At 39.3% G+C, this 26,181-nt stretch overlaps 1 protein-coding gene across 4 annotated transcripts in view; it reads right to left on the bottom strand.

Moving 5' to 3' along the window:
* casz1 (castor zinc finger 1) overlaps positions 1-26,181 on the bottom strand; it is a 77,434-nt gene that overhangs the window by 39,020 nt on the left and 12,233 nt on the right. For 2 of the 4 annotated variants that reach the window (XM_043224375.1, XM_043224372.1), the window contains exon 1: positions 9,378-9,471. The exons of the other annotated variants lie outside the window; for them this stretch is intronic. In XM_043224375.1, the coding sequence (XP_043080310.1) occupies positions 9,378-9,456 (79 nt within the window). In that variant the 5' untranslated portion in view covers positions 9,457-9,471. Of the gene's footprint in view, positions 1-9,377; positions 9,472-26,181 lie in introns of those variants that run through there. 4 annotated transcript variants of the gene reach the window in all.

Here is a 26,181-nt window from a genome sequence, read left to right on the forward strand (position 1 = left end):
CCCTGAAGCCTAATTATAAGACAAAGCATTTAAGACGTCCCCTGAGGACAGAAGGGCTGGAATAGGGAAAAGTAAAGTCTGAGGTGATCTGAACGGCTCCGCACGTGCCCTGATGACGCTCGCAAAGGAAGTCAGTCTCACAGCTGGCACAGTGTTTTCTGAAGAATGGGTCTGAGATTCAAAATCCTGTCATTATTTACTCAACATAAAAATTCAAAGCAGCATGACTTTTTTTCTTCCTTTACTTTTAAAGTCACTATTAAATCAAGACTGTAATTAAGTGGTCAAAATGTAGCGAAATCATGAATAATATGTTTTTGAAGTGTCATGTAAAACATAAAAAAAGGAAAAAAAATCCAATTTTAATTTATTCTTATGATTTTTAGCAGCCATTATGTCAGTCTTCAGTGTCACATGATCAGAAATTATTCTAATATGCTAATTTGCTGCTTATGAAACATTCCTTATTGTTATCAATGATGAAAACAATTGTGCTGCTTAATATATTTGTGAAAACAGTGATGCCGTTTTTTTAAAAGATTCTTTGATTAATGGACAGCTTGAAAGAGCAGCATTTATTTCATGATCCTAGCTGAATAAAAATATTAACTTTAAAAAGTTTATATAGAGTGTTTTTCATATTGCATTTACATTTAAAAAGTCACATGAGGTTGAATACACAGAAGTAAACATTTTTGGTTGAACTTGAACAAAGTTTGTAGAGGGCCTACTGTAAAACAAGACTTTAACATTTAAAAACAGTACATGGCGGTCTCATCACCCGTTGGGTGGAAGTTTGATTGAAGCGGACCCCGGCACACGGGTTAATTGACCGAGCTGCCATGTTTGGGGGGCAGTCCGTGTGCAAAGCGAGAGTTTGACAGGAATCAAGGTTATGAGGAGAGGCTCCCCGTGCCACTGAAGGGCACTTGAGCTGATATCTGCACAGATTAACTGCTTGAGATGTATTTTTGTCACGAGGAGCTGTGGTTAGCGTGGGGCACTGGGGAGGCGAGCGGACGCAGAAGGGGGTGGGCTACTCTAGTTCCTCCAGCGCAAGGGCACAACGAGAGGTTGGTGGCCGCTGGAGCCGCCCAGACCGGAGTCTGTCACTCAGAGTCATTATCTGTGGGGATATATTTAATTTAGTGGTTCCGGAGCTGCGCTGCTGAGTAAGCCAAGCCACCATTAGGGCCGTCCTCCGGGGGAAACACAGCACACGCCGCTCGATTAGTTATCAATTAAGAGTGCAGAAACCTCCACCTGCCGTGTGAGAGAGAGGGAGAGAGTGGCAGAGAGGAGCAGGACCCGGACGTCGTCAGACTTTTTCTTCTGTTTTCCTCTGCCTCTTTCCCTCTCGGGTCTTCCAACATCAGGTTAACCTTGATATGAAGCGCTGTCAAGCCGGATAACGTCAATCAAGGAGGGCCCTTTCAGATAACCTCAGTGTGAAACCTAAAAAGCAACCTGTTTAGATGTTTAGACATGCCCCCTCTCACCAGCATATGAATTTCATTAAAGAGAAATGAGTTGTGGCACTTCTTTAACGAGACTCTTAAGACATTTTGACAGGCTTTAAGACACTTTGCTGTTAAATAAAAAAAAGTAATTAATTAATTAGCCGTGCAGTAAAGCCTCCGGTTAAGTTAGTAAAAGAAGGCGAAACGTTTAAAGAGCTCATCAAAAGTCGCTTATGTTGCTGTGTTGAAACAGAAAGTTTTGGCAGGACATATTTTTTTAAATGCATATCTGGTTTAAATGTCACAGTCATGAACCATGATTTGCAACATGCCAATCATTTGCACAGGAGAAGGCATTTGATTGGATTAAATCTGATGTGTAGGATGCCATCAAATAAGAAGGCCGGAAAAAAGACATCTGTACATTTCAATAATTAAATTTAAATCATTTAAATGAAGGCATGTGAATATATGTAGTACTGTGTGCAAGGCTACCGCAATATAATAATACTGTAAATAAATATTACACTTCATTTGTTTCTTTAAAATGTACAGTCTGTCTTTTGTATCTGAGAATACAAATATACTTTTAGATGTAATTTGTTTTTCTTCTAAAAATGTTTGTTTAACATCCCTTTAATACTGGAATTTTCAGAACACTTCATGTTTTTGGAGCATATTTCTGAAATTGTGCCTGCATTTTGTAGCATATTATAATTCCCACACATCTTCGAGAAACGAGAAAAAGGAGGTGACGTTAAGTCAAAAAAACTACATTTCCAGACAGGAAGCCTTGCTGACAGCTTCGATCCCTGGCCACCATTAAAACATTTGCTCTGCTTCACAGACTCTGACATTTTTTTTTTTACATTTTATGCACAGAGGAACAATTTGCAGGTGTCCCCTGAACTTCTCAGGTTCATACTGTGTTAGTTCTCTAAGTTCCCTTCTGCAACAATACCTCTTTAAAACAAACCTGAACTCTTTTAATCTAGGCTTTGTTACAGTAAAATGTGGTCAGTTGACAAGACTGAAAGATCTGAATCATCCTGTGACTGTCATGAAGCTCAATATGCATTGGTTAAAAAAACAAAAAAACAAACAAAGAACTTACTGTAACTGCAAAAAGACATTCAAATCCATCACATGTAATGCATATGCGCAGCATCAGTAAAATGTTTCACACTACGATAAAAAAAAAGAAATAAATTTTGTAAAACATAAAAAAAAAAAAACTGTTTTCAAAGTTTTACAGACAAATACATATTGTAGCTAAATTCCTGTAATATTTTATATCTACATATTTTGTTAATTTTTTAATGAACTTGTGTATATATTTCACTGCGATGCTTTTAAACACCCGCAAATACAAGAGCCGTTTTCAAACATGGCAAATGCTTTTAGCATTTTTTGCAAGAACACACAAACTTAAGTTCGAAAGTGAGAACATTTCATACCTGTGTACAAAAGCAAACCGATACACTTGTGAGAAAAAAAAAAAAAAAAAAAAGGCTGTGGCTGCTCTTTTCGAAATCATCATGAGTAGAAGCTTTACAAAAGGTGAGCGTATATGTGTGTGTGTGTGTGTGTGTGCTATTTTGGTCAAAGAACAAGAGGAAGTATTGCATACTGAGTCAAACAAAGAATATGCTTTTGATAAAACCACATCAGCTTCTTGTGTATTCTACACTAAAACAGGCTGGTTTCCTGATTTTTTAGATGTGATGTGCCCTCAAACGGAAGCTTCACAAGTAAACAGCACAACAGCTCAGTGCACAACAAAACGAGCGGCGCACAAATGATCACAGACATTGATAACAGTTTCTAAACGAGCAGCGAGGGCAATATCATTAACACGCTGTTGTTTTTCCAATGCACTAAAAATGGCACAAATGCATTTAGAGCTTGAGCCACACACGGGTCGCAATTTTGCATTTCACCTGCATTAGCATTCAACTTATTATTATTTTAAAATGAAAACGGATACTCTGTTGAAGTGCAAATCTGATGAATTACCGTAGCAGATTGCTGTTATCAATTATTAAAGCATATTTTATAAATATTCAGGTCTGTCATGCATCTAATAATGAAGGCTTTGGAGAAGGTTACTTCCTGTGCGCATCCTAACGTGTCAGAAATATCACTTTTAATCACAGCTCTGTCAGGGTTTTTGCATTTGAACTCAAAAAAAAAAAAAAAAAAAAAAAAAAAAAAAAAAGCATGGCTCTCTCTCTCTCTCTCTCTCTCTCTCTCTCTCTCTCTCTCTCTCTGCATTTCTTCTCTTTCACTCATCCAGAATGGCCAGTTGCATGACCACATCATTTAAAGCCAGTACGGCCCATGCAGACTTGGCCACGGTTCGCTGCGGCACTACGAGCCTGATCATTTGAGGGGAGAATAATGCATTAACGTGGTTCTACCTTCTGGACACACCTAGTCCCAGAGCAAGTGCAACCATATGGTGCGATGCATATTCATATTCCTCTGTCTGCACCTCTGTAATGCTTAAACAGTGCTTCATAAACTTCAAATGGGAGGAAGAGAAGATGAAAGGGAAAGACTGAAGAAAAGGTGAAGAAAAAGTTTCCCCCCTCCATGTTTCCTGTAATTTTTTTGGTTTCTTTTCTGGTTTGTCTTTGAGATAAGGACGGCTGCTGAAACTGATCCCGGTGCAGTGTGTGTGTGTGTGTGTGTGTGAGCCCGAGGTGTCTGGCTGTGGGTAAACTGTGTTGTCAGGTGGGCTTGCCGCTCTTTCCCCAGCAGGGTAAATACCAGGCGAGGACGATGTGGAGATTAACGCTGTCAGATCTGCAACAGTAACCCTTCATTATCAGAGCACCAGGGCCTACACACACTCACACACTGTCCTCCACTGCCTGGGCACACAGTTAGTAATTACCAAACCAACCTCTTCCTCTCTCTTCTTTTCTCTTCCTATGCCTCATTCTGCTACAGTATCTGCAATGTTTATCTTGCCCTCATTGATGAATGCCAATCATTTTGTAACGGCAATATACTATATATTTCTTTGTATGAGCTGTGCACTATATAGCTATTTTTTTTTTAAATCACAAAAAAAAAATGGTTTCGAGCTTTATCATTTGAAAATTAAATGCAGTAAAATATGAGTTTATATTAAAATGTTGTATAGTTATAATAATATTATTAAATATAGAGAAAAACACAGGGACTTCTGTATATCAGGCTTGAAATGTACAGAAATGTACATTTATAAGATGAAAAAAAAAGTATTATATTAATTTAATTAATTCTAAAATATATATAAAATAGATAATTAAATGGGAGTTCTGTACAGTTTTCAATGTAACTAATTAGGGTGACATAAAAAAATTTTTTTCTATTAAACATAAAATAGATTTTAATTAAAACATATGGTTTATTACAAAAATGAAAAACAAAGATAATTATTATAGAAAAGTGTATTAAAATGATTTTGTTTTTAATAAAAATAATGACATTTATTTAATAATAATGATCAATTTTACAGTCATTTACAGTAAAATTACACACATTAATATTAAATCTATACATATATGCTAATGTTCAAAAAAATCTTGCTTAGTTATTCTCTTGCAATTTCTTACTAAAAATAATGAAAAAAAAATAATAATATGCCATGTTTACATGACATCTCTGCTTTTTTTTGCTGGGCGGCCTGACACACTTGATGGCCTGCCAGGCACGGTCACAGTATGTGTGTGTGTTTGGTGTATTAAGTGGCGCTTTATCAAATTAGTTTGGTACCCAGCTGATGAGTAATAAAGGTACAGTGGAGCCCCCACTGACTCCCAGACATCAATCCTCTGAGCGGGAGCCAAACGCAAGGCCTGGCACTGCCTGAGGCGTACAGAGCGCCTCTCCCCACTGATCAGCTTATGGACTCTCTTCAACCAAACTAATATTAACACTGGGCATGTGGAGGGCTTCAGCTGTCTTACCACAGCGAGGAATAACGCTTAATGGACGCTGTAACAGGTAGGTCTTTTATTCAAACAGTTTTGTTTTTCATCTTGTTTACCACCTTTATCAGAGTCGATGGCCTGCCGCTGTACATTTTTCCAGCCGTCGTCCTCTTAAAGCATCGGCTCTCAGGTGTCGAACAGACAGAAGACGAGAGGGGAGATGATAGCGAGATCAAACGGAGGACTGGAAGGACGGCGAGAACAGAGAAGGAGAGAGAGGGAACTACAGCCGCACCACTGTAATCTCGCTCAGCGTTGGGCTTTTACACAAATACAACAAAATGCAAAGCACCAGAAGAAGGTGGAACGGAGGGGAGGGTGGGACATCAGAGGGCTTCAAGCCCGTTGAGGAGTTGTGTGTGTCAGTTCAGAGCAGCCGCTGGGACTAAGAGTGGAGAACAGAAGGTAGCAGCAGGCGGATCACAGCCGATCAGGGGCCCTGAGAGAGATTCTGTCTCCTCCACCCCACAACTGAGCTCCAGTCGTTCTCCGCAGTCACATATTTATCCCTCACGACTTTAAACAACACCCTCAACAATTTAATTCCCAATGATTTCACAAGCTTTCAGGTGTTTTGCTTTGTGCTACTCTAAAGATTTTTGAACCTTCAGGCCTTTGTACAGAGCTTTGCTGTGGCTAGAAACTATCTAGGACAAATTTTTAAAATGTGGGTTCAATCTACCATCAGCATAATATGTAGTTAGATTTTTTTTTTTTTTTTATCCAGAGTAGCCCATAAATATACCATATTTGAAACCCTGTTTGAGCTGATATGCACCCCTAATATTTTTAGCATATTAATGATGACAATGTTAATCTAACTAAATATAAATCATCTAAAGATTTTTTTTTGTGCCCTCCTAGATGTCTTCTAAGGCACCCAGTAAGGCTGTGCTGTTTTGGAGACGTAAAAAACTACATAAGAATATATTATTATATAGTTTTATAAATATAAATGAATTTAAATAATTAAACATTGTTAATATATAAATATTTTTCTTTATTTTATTAAATTTATCTTTATAAAATTCGCATGCACAATCTGCAAAATGTTATTACATTTATCAAGACATAGTGTATGAGAAAAAAATTGTTGAAAATTACCCTGTTTAAAGGTTTACATATACTTTTTAGTACTTTGTTGTTACCTGAATGATCCTCAGCTGTTTTTTAGTAATACTTGTTCAATAGTTCTTTGTTTGTCCTAAACTATTGAGGGACTCATATACAACTATTGAATGCTTAATAGTTTCAATATGCATTAAGAACAGTCGGGTGAAAACATTTTGAATTTGAAGAACAGGGTAAATTTAACTTATTTTGTCTTCTCAGAAACACGTGGCATCTGAAGGAAACATCTGAAGGGCTGTAAAAAATATCTGACATTTAGAAATAAAGAATAAAGTACAGTTCTCCGTTCTGTTCTTATTTACACATTATGCAAAAGTTTTTACTTTTGGAGCTTTGGTGTTGCAGATTTTACATTAAAAAGATGTTCCTCGTTTGGGTAAAATAATTAACATATTGCAGATTCTGTAAGGTGTATGTAAACTGTATATGTACAGAGATTGGACACTGGCTTCCCATCCTTTTTGGGCAAAATTTATCAAGGCTCATGACAATGTCAACAAGTGCCACCAGAAAAAAATAAAAATAAAAATCAACAAGTGCCACCAGCAAAGCACAATATCACAATTCCATCTATATTCCGATCGTCAGAACTCTACGGCTGGAAAAAATGGCTCTGATGAGGGCGAGCGAGAGATCTGAAAGAGGCAGCTGTCGACGTGACGGATCTGATAGAGCTGAAACAAAGACAAACAAAGCTCTCTCTGCAATATGAGTTTAGTTAGCGAGAGAGTTAAAGAATGAGTTACGGCCGGCATGCTGTTGGGGAAGGTTGTATTTATGGGGGGATTGAGCAGGTTTAAATCCCTGCTAAGAAATAAAGACATCCCTGTGCAAACCAGGGAAACATTTCACTCAGCCTAAAAGGTAGTTAAAAAAAACACAAGAAGGTACACTTAAAGACTTAAAGCCAAGCCTCGAAAAGAACCAAGAACCAAGAAGTTCCAATTAAAGTCCTTATAAATTCAATAAAATTTCACGTTATTCCTTTCTTTAGTGTGTGAAATGCGTTTCCTTCACAGCGTGCTCAAATACACCTCTCCTCTGGCTGAACGCCCGCACATCCCTCCCTGCCCCCCGCCCAGTAATCACAATTATTACTTAAAAAGGCTCTATTTCTACATTAACTTAAAAGGCCTATATCTTTTTCTTCCCCTCTTAGTTGGTGCACCCTCACTTACTCTAAGTATCTCAATAAATCAGCAGTTACTGTTAACATGTACTCAACAATTCAGTCATCAATCTCCCCCAGCTCAGAGTGAAAACAGAGGGGAAATATCTGCTCAGTAAAATCTCCCGTGCCCGTGTTTATGCACGGAAACACATATACACACACACACACACACAGAGACTCGCTATCGCACAAACAAACAAACCAATCCGCTGGGACATCGGAACCATTGCCAGATCACCACGGAAACGCAAGCCAAATTCAATTGTGACCTCACCTTTCACTGAGGGCTCAATTCCATCAGCAATAGAAACAAATCAACAAGAGGGTGGAAAAGAGACAAACTTCCTTCCGCTCTCTCTTTCTCTCTCTCTCTCTCTCTCTCTCTCTTTCTCGGCCTCACTTTTCAGGCCTGCACTAGGCCAGAAACAGCACATTGCATCCTTGGCAGCTCCATGCAAATGTGTGTTTAGATCTAAAGACACTGTATTTATTTAACAAAAAGGGGAAGATCTAATTGAACGCTGGAACAGAGCGCATCTTCCAAACAGAAGCCCTGTGGAAAATCCTCCAGTTGACAGAACAGCTGTATCTAAACAAGCTCGTGAGAGCACGCTCGATACCGGCAGTCACTCGCTTAGCTGGGCAAATAATACCACTTGTCATCTAACTGAGAAATTCTGAGCAATCACTAGCTGAGGCCTTGATAGTAATTAAGAACAGCAATTTGAGAGAAAAAGTACACACTGACTAATCCACATCCAATATAAACAAAAATTACAGGAGACTAAACGTTTGACTCACTTATTTAAGAATAATAAATTAATCTATTTTAAGAACTTTGAGAGATATTTCACACTTGTGGAGTGCACGTGTGAAGTCGAAAAGCTGTTGTTATTATTTTAAATTGTTATGTCTTTATTTCACAGATAGAATTGTATATCTGTTAAGGATTCAACTCAACATAAGGTAATTAGTAAATTCAATTAATGTTAAAAAATGTTTTGTGAAACTTGAATAAATATTCTGTTTAATTTTCTTGTAAAACTGTAATAATCAGGGCAGGCAGTTTAAACAAATACAAAAATGCTTTGTGAAGTTCTAAAAACAAATACAAAAACGAAAAAAAAAAAAAAAAAAAACCTACAGAAAAAATGCTTTTAATCCTACATAAAATTTTGAAATGAATTAAGAAATAATTACTTTTGTGAAGTTTTTAAAAGAAAGAAAACTACAAAACTACAAAAATAATTGAATAACTAAATAATTTTTTAATAATAAATGCAATATTTTTTTTATTGTTTAACTGTAAGCAAACATTTTAAATAAAATTAACAGTTGAACACATTTTTTAGTTTGAAACTAAATAAGCACACACAATGTCACTTGTACACCTAAAAATAAAAATCACTCCTCAACTTCATATTTCCATTCAGTCATCACATCATAGTGAGGTATTACTTTACCAAAACACACAGTGAAAGTAATGAGTGCCTTTGTCATTCTACACCCTCACGCCCACCCCATCCACAGTGTGCTCAAGCCACCAGCATCTCTCACTCTCACTCTCTCTCTCTGTGTGTGTGTGTGTGTGTGTGTGTGTGTGTGTGTGTGTGCGCCTGGCGCAGGTCTTACCTGGCAGGAGACAGCCCTCCTCTCTCTGTCTCACCTCTCCCTGCTGCTTTGGAGGAATTCTCTCCACAAAGCAAGGCATTTTTCTCTTCTCTCCCTGTGCGCCTTTACGGCTGGGCTGCACTCGCCCTCTCTCACTCTACCCTTCTCCTCTCCCTCTCTCTCTCCCTCTCTCACTCGCTCTCTCTCGCAGCACAGATGTCAGGGCTGCGCGTGTTTACCCACTTTACCAGTAGGGGTCCTTCAACACCCTCTGCTCCCCACAGCCACTGTGGAAAAACAGGCCCAGGAGAGCGAGATGGAAAGAAAGAAAGAACGATAGAGAGCGAGAGAAAAAGGGCCACTTAAGCCGATCTCCTGTGGTACGAGGCTGAGCGAGACGGAGCGGAGAAAGTTAGACTGGTCAGTCACTGGAAGTCACTGTGAGCTCAGGCCGTTAAAGTGAGACCCGTAGAGAGAGAGAAAGAGAGAGAGAGAGAGAGAGAGAGAGAGAGAGAGTGCCTGCAGTTGACAGTAATAATGTGCCACATACTCCTCTCAGTCCATTGAAACCGGATACACACTCTTATCTTTAAAGTAGAAATCGTTCACTTTTTTAACTGACTTTTTGAGACTACAACGTAGCCTGATTGGCTCAACCAATGACATGAGTCTGGGGCGGGGCTATCTGCATAACTAACCTAGTAGCAGGGAGGGGAAACCTGTTGGAAAACAATCTTTTTTTGGGGAGTTCTTAAAAGCAATTACATTTTTTGCGAAGCTAATGGATATAAAATAAATACATATTTATATGTATGTATATTTTTTTTAATCAAAAAATCTAAATAGAAAAAGAAAGGTATTAGAAAGGAGGAAAAAAACCTTTTTTTTCCGGAGTAATTGACACAAGTCTGGCAGATTTGACGGGTTTGGGCTATTCTTCAGCGAGGAATTTCAAGTTTTGCTCCTACTTGTGGGGCACTTTTCACATTGCAGTATTAATGCTGGGGCTGTTGCCCGCCGGGCCCTTCTGTCACTTCTAATGACAGCCCTCTCTCTCTCCCTGAGACGAGTCACTCAGACAGAAGAATTTGAGACTAAGCCTCAAATTAATATCACGGGCCGGACAGCCTCAAACTGCACATTATGGTAAGTGGAAGGTTTCAAGGGTGAGCTAAAAAACAATCATTCTTTAAATACGAGGTGTGTCGACGGAACAGGGGAAATAATGTGGAATGAGAGCAGGGACCTGCTACTGGACTCAAATGGGAGGATGAGCCGCGTGTGTGTGTGTGTGTTAGGGATACTCATAACCTCCTCCATACAAACGAGAGGTGCCGTGTGTTGCCTCTCAATTCATTCACGCAAAGACTGATTGATCAACACCGAAACACTGACCTGCTGAATATGGAAACTTGTCCAGTGCTGTTAAAGTTGACACGAAATCAGAATTGACCGTATGTGCTTTCGCATATTACTTTGCATGTCATTATTTTCAAACAAGCGTCTTTGTAATCTTTAATCACTTCCTATGAAATTACTTTCCTTTTCCACTGACACTGACTGTTTCACAATGTATTGAATGATGCTCCAGTTTTACATCAAACTATGCTTCCCTCTAACATGATATAAGTCCTAATTTGGGTTCATTTGTTTACAGCTGTGAGCAGAATTAAAAAAAAAAAAAAAAAAAAAAACATTCATGTAGCCGGACATGTTATCCTGGACCGCTAATAGCGCTAGCACAAAAGCAAATTGAGTGTTTGAGTGAAATTAAACAAACAGTGAAATAAATACTTCAAACAAAACACTGACTGAGACAGGTTTAACAAGTTTCTGTCCCTTTTTGCAGAACTATCATGATATGTTTTGGTTTGTAGCCTAATTAAAAAATGATGACAGAAAATATGCTCACTCGATTTTAGCACGAGTAAGAAGGTTTGAGGTAATTTTGTGGGGCGAGGCCCATAGCTTTATCTGCAAAAGCAAAGCGGTTTAAGTATCTTCTGACTGTATTTAATACAAAAGCAAGTTATTTAGTCGACGACCTCAGATCACGGCACTTGCTCTCTCCGTCAGTGTCTGTTTTTCTTGTCTTTTTCTTTTTAACAGGCACTTCTGCTGTCATTGCGCTGGGACGTACGTGTTCCCTCTAAATGGCTTTTCTGACAACTGATCTGTAAATACAGCCAGATCTGCAAGTCTCTCCTTCTCTCACTCTCTCTCTTTCTAGCATCAGCAACCCCGACCCTACAGCAACACACACACACACGCACGCACACACACTGCCCCCCTCGCAGCCCCACGGCACGCCCCCTTTCTCTGACAGCCCCTGCCCTCCTCCCCATCTCCATTCCCTCAGCCACTATAAAAACACAAATATGCCATAACTCAGCTTGCCCTGCCACACTGCCTCCATCTTGCCCTGTACCAGGGGGCCCCTCAGGAAGGTCACCAACAAATGGCTTTCCGATTCACTGCCCCTGAAATAATTTTGTGTATTAAAACCTGAATCTGCACTTTCTGGCATGAAAGCTTTTCTAATTATTCTGCCGTCCTTGGGATAGACACAGATCCTTCACACGGGGGGAAACAAGCGACGGACCTGCCTGTTCAGCCGCCACAAACATCCGCTCTCCGTCTTTTTTCCTCTCTCTCTCTCTCTCTCTTTTTCCCCTCTGTCGCTGCTGCCCCCCTCCTCCTGCCCTCCTCTCATCTGCTCCCCTCTCGCCGCTATATAGCTACCCCCCCAATCTGTTTTCAAAGCGTGCCTGTCCTTTATTAAATTGTTTTCTTTTCCACATTATCAGTTGCCATGGAGACCTCATCTCTCGGATTATTTGAATTTCATTATATCTATTGATTTGGGAGCATTTCATCTTTTTTATTGTTTTTCTGTCAATTTTCGAAACGAATAACCATCTAATTTGCGTCAGTGCTGATTACGTTCGTCCCTCAATAGAGGTCGGCAGCTGCGCCGGGGAAACAAATCAATGAAAAACATCATAAAATTCGAAAGTACAATCAACCAGGATATGGGTGACATTCCATGGTTGCTGAAACTAAGTCATCAAAAAATATATACTTTTTTTTGCGCCTCTGCGTGCGAGCGTGTGTTTGCGCGTGTGCGCTTCTGATATATATGCATCCGCGCAGGCACATGACTCAATATCGGGCGATGCTATAGTAAACTCAATCTACTCTTCAATGCCCCCCAGACCAAAACAAAAAATGCTTACTTTGTGTTTAAATAATTTATGCAATTTTAGCATTTATATATAAATTTTTTAATAAGCCGCTTGGAGCAAAGTGGCCATTAACAAAATACACAGCTGTCCAGTGGGCCGAGCACTCCAGATCAATTGCACTTTTTTATGACATGATAAAATGCTTTTAAAGCAATTTACACAAATATGGAGAAAAAAACCCCCAGCACCCAGGCTTCATTTATTCATAAGCCGGGGTATTAAAAAAACGTCGCGCAAAAGGCAGTATGAGAAGATGGTCCCAGGCCTAACCGAATCGGACTAGCTGTCCTTTCTGCAAGGACATAAAGTTTCATTACCGATGCACGCAGTCAAAGGCAATTTAGAAAACACAATGTGCAAAAGAAAAACATCAGCATATTGGAGGTGTTTGCGTATTAAGGGGCGCCAGCGCTTTGTTTCCCAATTTTATGTTCATTATTTATTTTTGCCCAGGACGGTCTGCCATTGACACCCCACCCTTGAGGGAAGAGCGAGGGAGGGATGGGTGGATGGATGGATAGATGGGGGCATGTCCAAGGTGAGAGAGATTGTTGAGAAATAATAAGAGGTCCTGACAGGAGTCCACACCTCAGCGGTACACACATACACGTGGCAGACGGGTGTCACCGGGGAGGCAAACGCCAGTGTGTGTGTGTGTGTGTGTGTGTGTGTGTGTGTGTGTGTGTGTGTGTGTGTGTGTGTGTGTGTGTGTGTGTGTGTGTGTGTGTGTGTGTAAGGAGGCACAGGCAGGTGTGTGGCACCGGACCAACACTATCCATCAGCCACTCTACAAACAGTCCCGGGCCTAACGCTGACATTCTAATCCGTTTCGTAACGCCAGTTTTGTCACAAACACGGTTACATTACCTACGTCACGCACTGCACGTATAACAGGTGCGCTATTATTTTTAACAAGAGTTTTGGGGCGACTTAATTTCCTTTGTTTCATTTCCGCTGATGCTGTTCAAACATTTTAGGCCAATTTTAAAGACATCATGAAAATCAAATAGGAGTTTTATGGATTTCAGGCCATGTTTTTAAAGATATACCAGGCTAACATAAAAATTCTAGTGTACTCCTGAAAGCTGACCGATCACTTGACAAATATATATTAAATATAATGTCTAATATATGACATTTCAATTTGTTCTAGGTTTTTGAAAGAAATCTTTGTACTCAAAAATACAAAAATTATTTTGTGAAATAATATTACAATCTAAAATAAATAAAAATAAATGTTTATGTTTTATTAGATTTTTTATTTCTGTGATAGCAAAGCTCAGTGTTATATGATACTTCAGAAATCATTCTAATAATTTTAACAGTGATTTGGTCCTCAAGTAACATTTCTATTAATATCAGAATGTTGAAAACAGCTAATATTACTTAACACTTAATATTAAATATTACTTATTACATCATATTTTTGCAAAAACTGTAATACGTTTTTTTATTTTTATTAATTATAAATGTCTTTACTATCCTTTTTAAATGTAATACACCCCGGCTGAATAAAAGACGGCAATACAAAAGGTGGCAAACTTTAACTGTAGCTAAGCTCTAATATTTACAGTTAAAATGTACAGTTACACTTACAAATTAAACCCAACCAAAAGTATTGATGTCTCACCTTGCACTTGCAAATTTCTGTCCAATCAAATCTCTCTATAATCATGGTGGCCCGCCCCCTAATACCAATCAATTTTGGCAGGCAACAGCAAGTAGCAAAATAATGATTTTAACAATTAGGTAACAGCAGACTTTAAGCAACTGTACGTATATGCAAAAAAGAAAAGCCCTTGAATTTGTCCTTCTCAAACTTCATGTCTCAATAGTAAGAACAAAAACTGCACTAAGCAATTTAAACAAACAGTAAACACAGCACAATTTGCTATAGTACGAGCCATCTGTACTTCAGCAGGTTAAGCGTCTATGTATGCGTGTATGTTTTGGAGACGCATCTACTATTAGTTTGAGGAGTGCAGAAGCTGAGCAGCAGGCTAATCTCATTTCAAAGCTTCTCTTCTCCTCCTCATGTGCTGACAGTCCTGGCCGCCTGCGCTCTTTATAAATGCTCTGCTAAGGGCTCCATGTTTGCGACACGTGTCAACATTTGACAAAGCATTACTTTTCGTACACAATATCCCGCGCCTGGGCCTCTGAAATGAGGTAGCTAACAAATTAGCTTTTTATGTTTATTTGCGCGTGGGTGTGTTTGAGGAGAGGACGGGTGGAGGGGGGGAAGCTGTGGGGGGGAAAAAAACGAAGGACATTTACGTTAACGTTTCTGTTACGCTGAATGCTTTCTTTCGAATCAGATTACTAGCCTTACACAAAAAATTACAGTTGCGGTACCATGGTAAAAGTAGTGTAGTAGGCCTTATTTTGACTATTTTCATGACGCATGTTATGATAAATTACCAAAAGATACATAACATGTTAAGGTACTTGGGTAGAAAAAGCATATTACGTTACAATTAGTGAAGCCGGAGATAAAGAAGGTGCTAAAGTCCCGACTCCCACTGTCTATTGGGCAAACACGTTTCTCTAGCCCAGGAGACTGGATAAATACTATTTTATGTATCACTATATGAATTCAGAGACAGTAATTACACCATTCTCTTTAGCTCCCACACAACAGCGGTGGATCTGAGCTGTGACCGCACAAAAGCGCGGCTCGGTATACTGTACAATCGTAGGTGTATAAGTCACTTGACAGCTCCAGTTCCTGACAAATGAACACCACAGAGGCTTCATTGATCGTGTTTTTAAATGTTACATTAATAAGCTGTAAACACTGTGTTAAAACCACTTGATGTTAAGGAAATGACAGGTACTGATAGGATTGCTCTTCCCTGTCGGCTGTGGGTTAGAAGAAAGGACGGCAGTTTTGAGAGTGATTTCAATATTTGCCACCCCAGCAGCTCGCCTCTTCTCTCTTATCAATGTGGCAACAATAACACGCTTGTGTTTCAAACCAAACATTCCCACAGTGAATAATAGGCTATGTCTGAGTCCAGCCACCAGCAGCAATTTGTTTACACTGGACTGATCATAAACTACAACTTCCTACTGAAAAGCTATTTCTGCTTGACTTGATGCTCACAACAGCATATATCAATACAGAGATATCTGGGCGCATATCCACGATAGGTTTTTCTTTTTAACATGTGTGAATTGACAGTTTTTAATAATAATAAAAGCCCATTATATTTAAATCTTAAATCAATATATTTTATTATTATCATTATACGTAAATGTGAACACATTCATTATATGTAGATTTTTTTTTTTTTTACATTTTGGGGGGAAATGTAGGACAATGATAATGGTTAGATATCTAAAATAGATATCTAAAATGTGCCTGTTCCCATTTTTTTTTTCAAATGAGGTTTTATGTTTGTTTTTAATGAGGTCACCATGACCACAGTATTTGTTGGATATCCCTCTCTCTGTGCCCAGAGCCATCGTGTCAATCAATGCATCTTCTAATTAAAATGATCTGTTGCCTAAATGTGACGCACTTACACAAATAAGCCCACAAACCAGGGTCAAAGTAATGTGCATATTTTCCACACCTTTCCTTTTAATAAATCCACAACAGTGGATTTATTACACAACAAATGTAAAACCTATTTAAAAACAAAAGACCTTATAAGATAATTAAAAAAGACAGCACTCACCAAAAATATATCTATTTATTAGTGTGATTACATTAAATAATAAAATCTAAAAATACATTATTTATAAACGCATTTAAATAATTTTATTTTTTTTACAAAAATTAACAACTAATAAATATAAAACTTTTTATAGAGATGAAAACAAAAAAAAAAAACAATGGAACACTAATTTCACATAATTAAACAGCCCTAAACCAATTTCTTCTTATTATTATTAAAGAACATATTAATTTCCATAAAAAACAATATACCTTGATATTTATAAAATTTCCTTGCTGTACGTAGGGGTTTCATAAAAAAAAAAAAAAAAAAAAAAAAAAAAAAAAGACCCCAGTAAAATAGAGACGGGCTTATGGAAAGATAGAGGTCTGGTCAAAGCTTACTCAGACTAACAGAGCAATAAAACATCATGTTCATGCACAGAGGCTTTAAAAAGCACAATTAAGAAGGACCCAGGTTAATAATTAAAATGCATAATTATTGACCCCTATTTTCAATTCCTTGTAAAGTACATTAGATCAGAAAAACAGAGAGGACAGAAGGGAGGTGTCTCTAATGCACTCTTTCCTGCTTGAACTTCCTCTACATCCTAAAGTGCCAGTTTGCTATTGAGATTTGCACTTAATGAGGGTCCGTCACAGAAAAAAAAATAAAAATCTTATACACCATCAACAAGCATTACAATCACCTTCCCCACCCCCCACCCACTCTCAGTGCCAATGCCCACCCGGAGAGCCGGGCCAGACAGGGGAAATTTGAGGGTTAACTGTCCCTTAGGGGGCTATCAATGCATGGAGAAACCGTCACTGCTGGTGCCCCCCATTCTCGTTTGACAACCAGGCCCTAACAGATTAACATGCAGTCAAGAGTGATATATTTCCTGCCAAGTAGTCAAATCACTGCTGTATAATGATTTTGTGTGTGGGAAGACACAAGAGGGACACTCTTAATTAAGAGGAAATATTTGTTTTGGGGTTATGAATCCAGGCGATTCTGATTGGTCTACTCGCAGCGACACTGTTTAAATAGGTCATTCGGGTGATAAATTGTCATTTTGACACATTAAAACTGTGACGTCAAAAGGCTGGAGGAGAAAGAGGGATCAGCCAAAGAGGTCAGAATGAAATGGCCTGGTTCAAATGGAGGCCGCTGAAATTACCAGGAGAGTTCTTCAAAATCCTGAATGCCAAGGACAGGTGGATTAAGGTATTAAAACAATCGCATTTCAGTCTTGAAATAGTCCTGCACACGACTCAGCATCAAGCCTATCTGTTCAAGATCAGGTGCGAGCGAATTCGCACCATGAGCAAGATCTGCTGTAAACACCAGCGAAAGCTAATGCGAGCAATGATTATGGCAAATGTTTCTGAAACAAACCCTTCATGGGGGAAAAAAAAATTGTAAATGCACCCAGATGGCGAGCAGCTTCAGACTGACATTTTCCGATGGCATGCTAACATGCACAACTGAAAAAGCTACCAGAACTCAAACCAATGTAACAACTGAGCATTTCGGTCTATTTTTCCGCCTCTAATTAATATCAGAGAGCTGGCTGCAAGGGAGACGAGAAGACAAGGGTTACGCTAAAGTTCAGTCCTGAATCTATTTACAGTGCAGAATTAATAAGAACCGGAGGTGATAATAGTGCCAACACATTCAAACATTTGGGTGAGTGATTTTAATTTAATCAAAGCCATTTAGTACAAGTCTATTCTTTAGCGCAACAACTGTGGAGAATGAAAAAAACACTCCTTTTTCCCCTCACTTTCCAGCTATCCGAGCGGATGGAAACCCACAACTTCTTCATACACCGCTATATAAACTAATGTGGTGTTGATGGTCAAGCCTTGAAGTGTATGTGCTCATTTATGGCTGTTCCCTGAGAATGAGGAAATGGTTGAGAGAAAAGACTCTTAATACTTTAAAAATTCCATTAGTGAACTCACTGCCATCATGGGACCGTCTCCGACAGAGCCACTTTCTTCACAAGACCAAGAGTTATGTCTTACATATCTCTGTCAAATGGATGGCTCTGTGAACCTAAATAGTCCTATTCAAACTCATATGATAAAGCTTGTGATAAGTCTTTTAAGGACAATGGCATTTATTATTATTTTTTTAAATGAACATAACTTTATAATTGAAAATAACTAAACTAAAATAAAATAGGTTTGACAGTAGGGAGAAAAATTCAAACCGCACTGCTTGTAATGCTGATAATTAAGGTGAGCTGTGATGAAATTTAAGCCTCTTAGTGGAACATGAACCATCTGGGACAACAATATTGCTGTGAATGTACAGCCCATAAGCACCCGCAGTCATACTGTACCCTTGGAATGCACAGAAAATGACAGACAGAAAACAGGAAGCCAGTAAGAGAGAGAGAGAGAGAGAGAGAGAGCAACCTGTGCCCTTCAGTCTCAGTTAAGGCACAGCTAACCAAGTCTGACAGCTGCCGGCTCCTTGACAATTGGGGTCAGTTAGAGGAAAAGTAGCTCAAGTTTTCATGGCTTTGCAGGAGATGTTCAGGAGCAACTGCCCACCGCAGCATCAAAGGGGATTAGAGGCCACAGCCATCTGCTGCCAGGACAGGCCATGGGCCTTTCATGTCCTTCTTGGAGAGAAAGGCAATCCTTCCGTTGCACAGTTTTAAGTCCCACCATAGGGGAGGAAAGGTCTAGCTGGGAGGGACATAGCCAATTAGGCCCAAATCAGCGAGAGAGAGAAAAAGCCAAATGTACACTATTAATAGCAGAAGGATTGTGTTGGCATCTACTTATATGGATAAGGACAAACAAATGTGCACACATATAATCAACACCATGACAACAATATCCTCCCCATTTACTTTTTGTATGCCCACTAAGGCAACTTTCCACATTAAAGAAAGTTACCGACGTTAAAGATACCTTAAACTGTATAGCTTTCGGAAAAACAAGAAAAGTCAAAAATAAGTATAGACTTGAAAAGGAGGCTTAAGATCAGAATCCTATAGAGATTATTGTAATGTAGCAACCAGTCAGTACACTCTAGCATGGTGGGTCTTACATGCTTTCCGTGCCCTGAATCTCATTTTTCCTCTCTTAGACGTTTATTGACAAGCTGTGCCAACATTTTTCTTTCAGCAGCTAATTTGTTTTGGGTCCCGTTCCTGGCCTCCCCCATGACTGTTACCTCAATAGTCTGCTACCTTTCAGCTCAGCAGCTCAGCACTTGACCCGCCGTCGTCGCTTATTTCCAGCGCTCTAATTGTCGTTTAATCACATATCAACCTGTCACTTAAAGAGCCCCTTTTTCAATTGCAGGAATTTGCATATTGTGTGAAACTAATTTCTATCAAAAGCTCTGCTGGCTGTAAAAGCGGTCGTCTACCCGGGCTCTCTCTCTCTCTCTCTCTCTCTCTTTCTCTTCTCCAAAGCGCCTGATTTTCTCCATTCTGAGTACAGGTTTGTTAACAGCCTCACACATATGGTGACAGGAGAGATAAGGAGCTGAGAGCTCATGACGGAAGGTGCTGGAGAAAACATGATGTCATAATGGAGGGGTTTGGTGGGCAACCGCTGGGGTTAATATCACCCTCCACTCAACGGTAATGGCATACATAGGGAGCGCTAGGGAGGCCACGCTTCTGCTCCGGTCTCTGCCACTCACGCTGGGATTTGATGATCTTGGTTGGTTTTTACGGAGGGTCCTCGCAGTGACGGTCCTCCAGAGATGGACAAGTTTAATTACGGAGAGGAGGGAAGCTCTTTGTTCCTCCTTTTATTATATTAATTGATAAAGGGGGCAGGAAGGGGGCTCTTGGGGGACAAGGATGAGGGAGTGTTTTCAGAGGGGTTTAATCCCGTTAGAGGCACCGGTCCGTACCTCAGCCTCACTGGGACCCTATTCTAGCTTTTCACCTCCACCCCTATTTTCCCCCAATCTTCCTCACTTCCTCAGGGCTGTTACTCTGCATGACGTCCCATAATGAAGAGGTCTTTTTTGGGTTCAGGTGGTAGAAGGCCTACAGATGCCACCCTGCTTGAGGGAATCGATCTTACCTTGTACTGTTAATATATATTTAGATTTTTAGGTTCTACCTATATTGTATTAAAAAGTGTCCTTTCACACTTCTTTGTATTTGTGTCCTAAAAGGTCCTGTGAATTAAAAATATTAGTCCAATTCAATATTCAGATCAATTGATCATTATCAGTATCTTCATTGCTCAGTGTCTGAATTTTTACCTTTCCAATATTAAATATTTGGTTATGTCTTGGTAAAAATGTCATAGTCTGAACATTCATAGAAGGAAAGCTTAAATGAACTGAAGCACTGTCAATATCTTAAAAGTGCACACTTCATGTACTAATACACACTAAGTTAGTCTCAGTCTTGATGCATTGGCTCATTGAAGGGTTCATCTCAACCTGACCAAGTTCCTTGTCATTTTTTTTTCAACAAGGAGTCAAGACGTCTCAAAACTGTCAAAAGCATTTTCCACAAAGCTGAAGAGAGGGACAAGAGGGAGACTGGAAAAAAACCTCACACACAGACATACGCACCGACACGGACACACTCGCGAGGCTGTCAGGTAAATTAGATCTGAAAGCTGACAATTTCTGACCATATTTCCTTGATTATTTCGAACAAATGCACACCAGCCGCTCTAAGGAGATTAAAGTGACATAAAAGTCTCAAGTGGGAGGAGGGAGGGCAGAGAATCCAGGTCACCCCCATTTGTCCCCATGCCTGACAGCAGCTATATCGCTATCCAATCCAATAAAAATCCCCCCTCCTTTTGCTTTAATTAATTTTACAGCTAGCTTGCTTAATTACTTTCAATCAAAATCCTCTTGCCATCACAAAATTAGAAATGGTTCAACTCCATTAGTCTAAATTCTTCATTTACATACACAAAGACTGTCAGCTCTTGCTAAGCAAACGGCCTCTCGCCTGATGAGATTGTTTTTTTTTTCTTTCCCTTCACTCTATCTCTCTCTCCCTGCCCTCTCTCTCTCTCTCTCTCTCTCTCTCTCTCTCTCTCTATCACTGTCTTTCTCTAATCATAAACATGTTCAGTGTTAAAGAAGTGGTAGAGATGTCCAAGACTAACTTTCAAAACTGACTAGATGTTAGGTTGCCTGTACCACTAGTTGACTAATCAGATGTTCTATATAATTAGATCTTTCTAAGGGGGCATTTAAATAAGATTAGAAAAGCTTGACAGAGAGCAATGGAATAAGGACAGATTACCAAATCACAATTTCCACAAAACATTTTTAAAAATTCATAATAACATAAATGAAAAAATACATTAACGTACAACTTTCCTCCTTGATGAGCATTAGAAACTTGACATTATAGTTACAACAGGCCTGAACAAAAAACTTCAGTAAATCAGTCATTTTGCGACTTTTCACTTCTTGTTCCCTACCAACAAAAACTGAATATGCACAAAAATCTTTAACCAAAGCATACTCTGTAAACAGGAACAAAAGAAATCTGTGAAACAGTCAAACCGAAACAAACAGTCCTTGTATTAAACAATAACTACAGCAAGTGACACAGTATATATATATATATATATATATATATATATATATATATATATATATATATATATATATATATATATATAAAAAATAATAAAATAATAATTTTTCACAAAAATGTAACTAAGCGTCAAAACAAGGTTATTAGTTTATTGCATTTGTCTACCACTTGGAATTTAAACATGAATTCACAGCACGGTGTGCATTAATGCACCCAACCTGGGTCTCTTGCCTTTTAGGACGGGGCCACACAACAGCCATCAACTACCGCAGTTTCGACGTGATATTCAGAGGCCAAACAATAATTTCCACTGGTGACGCGTCCTCTCCATCACACTCAGTGCCCAAGGCCTGCACATCAACAGGAATTAAGGACATGCAGACACAGTTAGTGGGCTGGCCATGGAATCCACCCCCAGCCCTGCTCAAATAACTAGGGCCCTGTAATAATGACAAAATCAAAGCAGGCCCTCGCTTGTGCTATGGACGTCCCCAAGCATCACCACTCAACCCTAATATCCACACACACACAAAGTGCTGACTCTCGCATGGCACGTTGTTTTGTTTGCCCTCACTTTCCTTGACCACACGCATACAAAGCCGCAAACACTCACTAACTGGGATGAGCTTTGATCTGTTGTCTACACGCTAAACATATTATCTTTCAGCTGCTCGCCTCTCGAGCTGTCCTCACTGGTGATGATGCAGAGAGAAAGTGACTTTGGAAAAGACTTATTTGCAGGGTTTCATTTTAGAAGGTTGGTGACACTTAAGAAACCAGGCCAAGGAGCTCCAACTGATTCCTTTTTGGATGTCCTGACTGGGACATAAAACCCAGCCCTGGGATATTTAAAGTTCACCTGTACCCCTCTATCGTGTCCTATTTATTTTGCCCCCAAAAAAACAACAACAAAAAAATTCTATTTGGGGACAAATATTATAAGATGAATTTGCACATGCACTTTTTATTTACTTGGATAAAAATGGATAAAAATCCACCTTACAACATCAGGAGACAGTGACGGAGGAAGACCCTGAAGGAGGGGGGCACTGGGGCTCTGTTGGCTGGCTGGTGTTGAGCAGCAGTTCTACATCCTTCAGAGCGCCAGCAGTGCTTCTTTACCAGCTCTGCTCACTTGGGCTTAGCTAATTCTGTCACTTCGCTCCACGCTGCCCACGCTGAGCCTTTTTAAACAGCTCCGGAGCACCTCCGCTGCTTCCACTCTCCTGCGCTCCTCCTTAACGAGGGGTCGCTCGCACCAGCAGAACAGCAAGTGAGAGCAGTGCCCTGATCATAGACCACCAGGCCACTTTAGCAGAGCTAAATAACCTCTCTGTCTGTCACTGGATTTCCTCTCTGCTCATGCAAATCTATGCTATGCTGCAGGGCAGATTTTTTTTAGGACAATACTATATAGAGAGAGCGTTAAAAAGAATATTATAAAGATAGATAATTGACATCTAAAATGTTTCTGTAATGTAAATAAAATATAAAAGTTTAATATGATGTTAATATAAAATTATTATTTTTAATATGGATCAAATATAAATGTATATGTATATATGTTTTCATTGCTTAATGCAATGTCATAAAATAACCAAATAAAATAATATAAAAACATCAAAAATGCGTAAATGCATAATTATAAAAGACATATTAAATAAATTACAAAGCTATAAATAAAAATAAAGACATTTACTTAAATAAAAACTCATGTTCCTAAAAAAATGGGTGCTAAAAAAACTAAACAGATATGGCAGCTGAACAAATTTCTATTGTATTATTGTAAGATTGTGGAACGTAGCGTGTTGAGAAATAATTGTTATTCCAAAGAAAGATTATAAAATATGATTACATTCAAATCATGCAGTGACACCACACGCTGCAAAATAACAGCACAAAGGCACATTCATTACACGCACAAAACAGCATAAAGACAGAAACATAAACAGTGAACTGGAGAACTGTCCCTTCATTGTTCATCTGACTGCACATACATAGAAAAACAGTGTTTTCCCTTTATCCAATTATTTAATGAGAAAGGGAATTTGCCCCAATTCCCTCATTTTACAATGTATGACATGCTATACTACACAAAACAAACAGACAAGAATAAAAAAACAACAACAACAACAGAAAAACCTTTAAACCACAGCCTTTCCCTTTAAATTTCCCAGACACTCATTGTTCGGAAGAGTTTTAGATGATTTTAGCCGTGATTTAATGTAGCTTGTTAAAGAGTGATGATGTCAGCACAATAGAGGAGCCTCTAAATCCACCACATTCACCCAAAATGCCTCGATGAGATAATCACGGGTGACGTCTGCGAAAACACTTATTATATTCGCCCATCGCCTGGCTGAAGCTGCTAAAACTCATCAGCGTTATTCCCTATTTCTCTCTGGGAACGAGGAGGGGGGGAAAAGATGATCTGAACTTTGAGGGAAATCTAGTTTCTTTTTTCTATTTACTTTTTTTTTTTTTAAAGGGACAACGCTTTTTCAATGAACAAATGGGCTGCTGTATTGCTTATTTGTCGGATTTTCGCGCAACTTTGACACACTACCTTTTACAAACAGCTTGTTTTTCTCAATGCTAATGCGGGAATGCTGAATCTTAGGCACTTGTCCCTGTTCTTGTGCACATGGGCTTTACCAAAGTCCCATAAAAGGCTTGGAGCTGACAACTCAGCACTAGAGATAAGAAAAGGATCAACCTGAGCCTTTCTCATAGCTTAATTTATTTTAAATCCCGGCTCTATTTACCCAGCACAGGCCAGCAGCCATTGTCCACCTAAACCTAGAGAAACGAATCGTTGCTTCAGTGTGGCACCTCTACGAAACTAGTCAGGTATTTATATGTATACGTCGATAATCTCACTACATTCAGAAGCTACGGCCTGAGTTGTGAGTCTGCTGGGTCGAGGGCAGCGGCTCCCTGTAGTGTAAGTTAATAATGAGCGGCTCTTCGGCAGTATGTGATGTGGAGGTGAGGTCCTAATCCTCCGGCTCGCCCCCACGGGGCCAGGCCTTCACCCGGCCCCTGTTTATCATCGGCAAGAGCCGTGCGATCGAGGCACTCGGGCCGCTCGCGTCAGACAGGATATCTTCTCCGATGCGCCAGCACTTTAACCCCGCCTGTTATTAAAACTCTAATCTGTTAAACATGTCAATGTTAGCACTTTTAGCGTGATTAATAAAACGAGACATAAAGAAAGACTCCAGAGTGCTGCGCAGGCCTTTCTGTTGCCTTAGGTGTTTTGTTTCATGCGTTTCTTTTGTTTGCCTCATAAACGGTTTGAATTATCTACTCGCACATACATAATTCTCCAAGCATTTTCTGTTGATATGCGTCTCGCGTCAATCAGCTTTTGAAACTAAAACGGAGAATTTATTAGCCTGAAAGATAAACATTCGATGCTAACCGAGACAGCTAACTCGAAAAAAAGGTTTCCAAAATGCTAGCATCAAATTGGCTTTATAGAATTTGAAACAGTGTATGTGCTTGCAGAGAAAATAGGGTGATGCACAGCAACGGTACCGAGGCGGAGGGGGAGACTTAAAGGATGTGATTTATCTGAGCTTGATTGCGTGTTAATCGAGGTTACGTGTATTAAGTGGAATCTAATTGGAACAGACACTGGCAGCCTGACAGATCGACATGATGCAGATGGATTGAGAGAGAGAGAGAGAGAGAGAGAGAGAGAGGTGAGTGAGTGAGAGAAAAAGAGAGAGAGAAAGCAAGAGAGGGACAGCAAATATGAAACTACTAAGAGGTGCTTTCCGAAATGAAACACAGGAATTTGTACTCACTGGAGTTGCAATTAAAGAGTCAAAAACTTCAATAATATAAATGCAAAATGACATCACTAAGGCCACTTTCCATCATACAATCACTTTTTGGTGGACAAAACTGACTTTTTTTTTTTTACATAGAATGTCCCATTTACATTTAAAAAATGTATCACATTAATGAAGTAAAATGGCTATTTATATAGATTTTAAAAGGTTTGTAACACTATGAATTAGGAATATCACAGCGATTTGTTTTATGAGAGGCTGGCAAGCTCTCTGGCTTTTCGAGAAGAGACAACTGCATCACTCCGCTTTGACATGTGCACCGCCTTAGTTGCCACAAACATTCATTTATGCTTTATTAGAAACAAGGGGAAAAAATATCCTCAACTCCAAAAAAAAAAAAAAAAAAAAAAAAAAAAAGGCCCAGCTGCTCCAGCACATCTCACCTCTGGGAGCCAACTGCCCATGTGTACTCAACTCACCAGCTTTTTCTATCCAAGAAGACAACTGGTTTGAAGGCCCTTGCTTTAAATCCGAAGCATTCACCCTATGACTGAGTGCCCT

This window comes from Puntigrus tetrazona, chromosome 23, assembly GCF_018831695.1.
Source record: "Puntigrus tetrazona isolate hp1 chromosome 23, ASM1883169v1, whole genome shotgun sequence".
NCBI lineage: Eukaryota > Metazoa > Chordata > Actinopteri > Cypriniformes > Cyprinidae > Puntigrus > Puntigrus tetrazona.